The sequence below is a fragment of the Mandrillus leucophaeus genome, unplaced genomic scaffold, assembly GCF_000951045.1.
Source record: "Mandrillus leucophaeus isolate KB7577 unplaced genomic scaffold, Mleu.le_1.0 Scaffold830, whole genome shotgun sequence".
NCBI lineage: Eukaryota > Metazoa > Chordata > Mammalia > Primates > Cercopithecidae > Mandrillus > Mandrillus leucophaeus.
Genome location: NW_012109031.1, coordinates 355,970 through 359,101, shown reverse-complemented (window position 1 = coordinate 359,101; position 3,132 = coordinate 355,970). Strand labels below are relative to the sequence as shown.

At 51.5% G+C, this 3,132-nt stretch overlaps 1 protein-coding gene across 1 annotated transcript in view; it reads left to right on the top strand.

The window, feature by feature from the left end:
• The first annotated feature begins 1,868 nt into the window (after window positions 1-1,868).
• Window positions 1,869-3,132, top strand: part of LOC105530598 (protein S100-A7-like 2) — an 11,830-nt gene continuing 10,566 nt past the window's right edge. The window contains exons 1-2 of the mRNA XM_011968216.1: window positions 1,869-2,009; window positions 2,974-3,111. Coding sequence (XP_011823606.1) covers window positions 1,869-2,009; window positions 2,974-3,111 — 279 coding nt within the window. The remainder of the gene's footprint in view (window positions 2,010-2,973; window positions 3,112-3,132) is intronic.

Genomic DNA, 3,132 nt, shown 5'->3' with positions numbered 1-3,132 from the left:
CATCTCTGGGGGTGGTGTAGGACCTGGTGACCTGAGATTCTGGCCAGAAACCCTAAGCATAGTCTCCTGGGTGTGTCCCAACCATCTGATGTGGGGAAAGCTCCAAAAACCAGATGGGAGAGGTGGCTCTAGACCTCCCAGCCCCTGGGAAGAGCCAGGCTGAGCCTTATAAAGAGACTGCTCTTTGTCCAAACACACAAATGTCACTCATCCTTCTCCTCATGACACTTCCCAGCTCCGATAAGTCTCATCTACCTCTCTGCCTTTTCTAGCAGTGCCCAGTGTCTGGCCTGCCATTCACTTTCTCCTGTAGGAGGAAAGAGGACTGTGGATGACGACTCAGGAGCCTGAGTCTAGGCCCAGCTCTGCCACCAGCCGGGCTGAGTGACCTTCACTCGCGCCCGAGAGCCCGCATCTGTACAACCAGGTGGCTGGACCAGACCTGTCCGTTGCTCCTTTGGGATCTCCTGTGACAACTCCTGTGGTCACAGGAGATCCTGAGCACACAGGATCCTGTGTGGTCCTGAGCACAGGACCTTCCCTGTCTTCTTCCTCCCTGGATTCATCCTCCTGTTGGGGTCTGGGGTACTGAATCCCCTCCCCAAGTCTGCCCCCACAGAGGGCTAAGAGTCCCCTGAGAATGCCTTGGAGGCTCCTTGAAGCCCCAGGCCTGGGACCTCCACACATCGTAGCCCTGGTGAGATGATCTGCCCCTACCTGGGTAAGGTATTGAGCAACCAAAGCTCCCTCACTCCCTATTACAACCTGCAAATTCTCAGTCACCCTCTGGACACGGGGCTCAGCCCCTGGCCTTGGCCTCAGATTCAAAAAGGCTTTAGAGGGCTCCTCTTAGTGCGTTGCCAGCACACAGCTTTCTCTTGCATTGGAAGGTGATGGGGGTTTACTGTCAGATGCCCACAGGCATGAGCAAAGGTCATTTTCTGGTTCTTTGGAAAGTGCAGGAAATGGGAACTGCACTGTCCTATGTTTCTGCCTGGGACTGCAGGCCAGCCCAGACTGAGTATTGGCTGGAGGATCTGCTTTGGGAAGTCAGAACTTTTTATTTAAATAATGTCCAGCCTTGGTGATTCAGAGGGTGCAGATAATTCCCAAGAGCAGACATGAAGTGACCCCCACCTCACTCCCACCCCATCCGGCAGCTTAAGAACCAGAGAGTTATTTCTGTTCTTTTTAACAGAGGCTAGCTGTGGTCACCCGTGCCTCTTTCACATTCCTCTGAGGGTCTAGGAAGGGCCCCCTGTGCTCGGGACAAGGCTGTGTTTCCTGCTCACACTCATGTCCGTGCTCACATGTGCACCTGGAGCCTGCATGCACTGTGTCATGCAGGGCTTGCACTTGAGTCAAGGTGGGGCCCATGGTGTCTGGTTCCTGAAGCAGCCCAGGAGGGTCGGAGACCAGATCACCAAGGCCATTGTCCTGCCCCCGTGACTCTCACCCCGGCTGTGAAGCTGGAGGAGATGGATTTGGTGCTGTTTGAGTAGTGGGGTCTGCCATGTGCTGACTGTGGCTGGGGGTCCCTGCTCAGGGTTTAGTTCTTCCACGTGTTGTTGGCCCCTGTGTCTCCCTGATTCTCCCTCTCGCAAGCACTGCCCACAGCTGGGCTTCTGCTTGTTTCCTCTTCTCCTGTTGCTCCCTGGTCTGTGTGAGCCTAGATCCCAGGTATGGCCCTACCCTCCTCTTTGGAAGCAATTTATCCCACCACACAGAGAAACACAGGTTTCTCTGGTCCACCTTAGCCTTGTCCTCATTTGCTCCTAAACCCCTTCTCATCTTCTTAATATCAGTCATTCACTAGAGAAGGAAAAAAATCCTTGTTTTTATTTCCTGAAGGCTTTTTGAAAGCAAAGATGAGCATCCTTCCACGTGAGAAAGTCATGTTGGACATAGTTGTGATGTTTCACCAATACAGTGGATATGATGGTATGATTGACATGCCAGGTCTGGTGAACTTGATGAAGGAGAATTTCTCCAACTTCCTCCGTGGCTGTGTGGGTGGGGACTCTGCCTGTCCTGGCCTGGGAGGGCATTCATATTTGTGCAGGGCAATGAAGTAGTGATTCTTGGAGAGGTCCCGTGTGTTGTGACATGTCTGAGGAGTCATGTCTGGGAGCTGAATTCACTATTTTTATTGGGTAATTCTCAGTCTGATATGCCTCACTGATCCATCTGTCCCAGCCCTAGGCAGGACCAGCCCTGTGGAGAGACTAACCATTCAGGGGCTGGATACTGGAGCTGAGAATCAGACATGCTGGGCTCCTGTCCTGCCATTGGGCCCCCTGCCGTGTGACCTGGAGAGGTTGCACACATATTCTGGCCATTTATTTCTTCTGCCCAACGTAACCTCATCCCTCTGTGAGGGTCACTTCTCTGGGTTCAAGTGGAGCCTTGTCAAGATGGAACTCAATGGAAATGAGAATATTGATAACATGAGCACCATCCTTTACATTTGGCTGAGCTCATTCATATACTGGGTTTTATTTCACTGTTTGAATGCATCACTCTTATTAGCAAAACATAACAGAGAGAATAGAGCACTGTGTCCTAAAGAAAGGGAACCTGGCACTTAACAGTTGGAATGGGAAAGAAATGGAATGGGAGAAGAGTCGACATGTAAGAGAAGGAAGGCGGTCAGCCTGTGCTGGGCCCCTGGGGAGAATGGAGACAGCGCCTGTACAGGTGGGTAGGTGAGTGGTTCTGCGGGTCTGTGGCTGATGAAGGTTCCTCACTTTTTACCAGTGTGGTTCCTGGCGGAGCCTGCCGCAATCCCTGTGTTTTCCTCATGGAGTCACTCAATGGAGAACTCCTCAGGAACAACCCAGCATTGCTGCTCTCTGTCTTCCACCCACTCCTGTCCCACTTACCCGCTTGCCATGTTCATACCACAGGATTCCTCTTTCCTCTTTTTCCAATTCAAATCTCATTTTCCTTTCTTGTGTGTTTCTCTCCATGCAGGAAAAAAGCGACACAGATTACTTGTGCACTGCCTTTGAGAAAAAAGATGAGAATAAGGATAAGAAGATTAATTATTCTGAGTTTCTTTCCTTGCTGGGGGATGTAGCCATAGACTACCACAAGATAATGCATGGAGCGGTGCTCTGTTTCGGGGGGAAC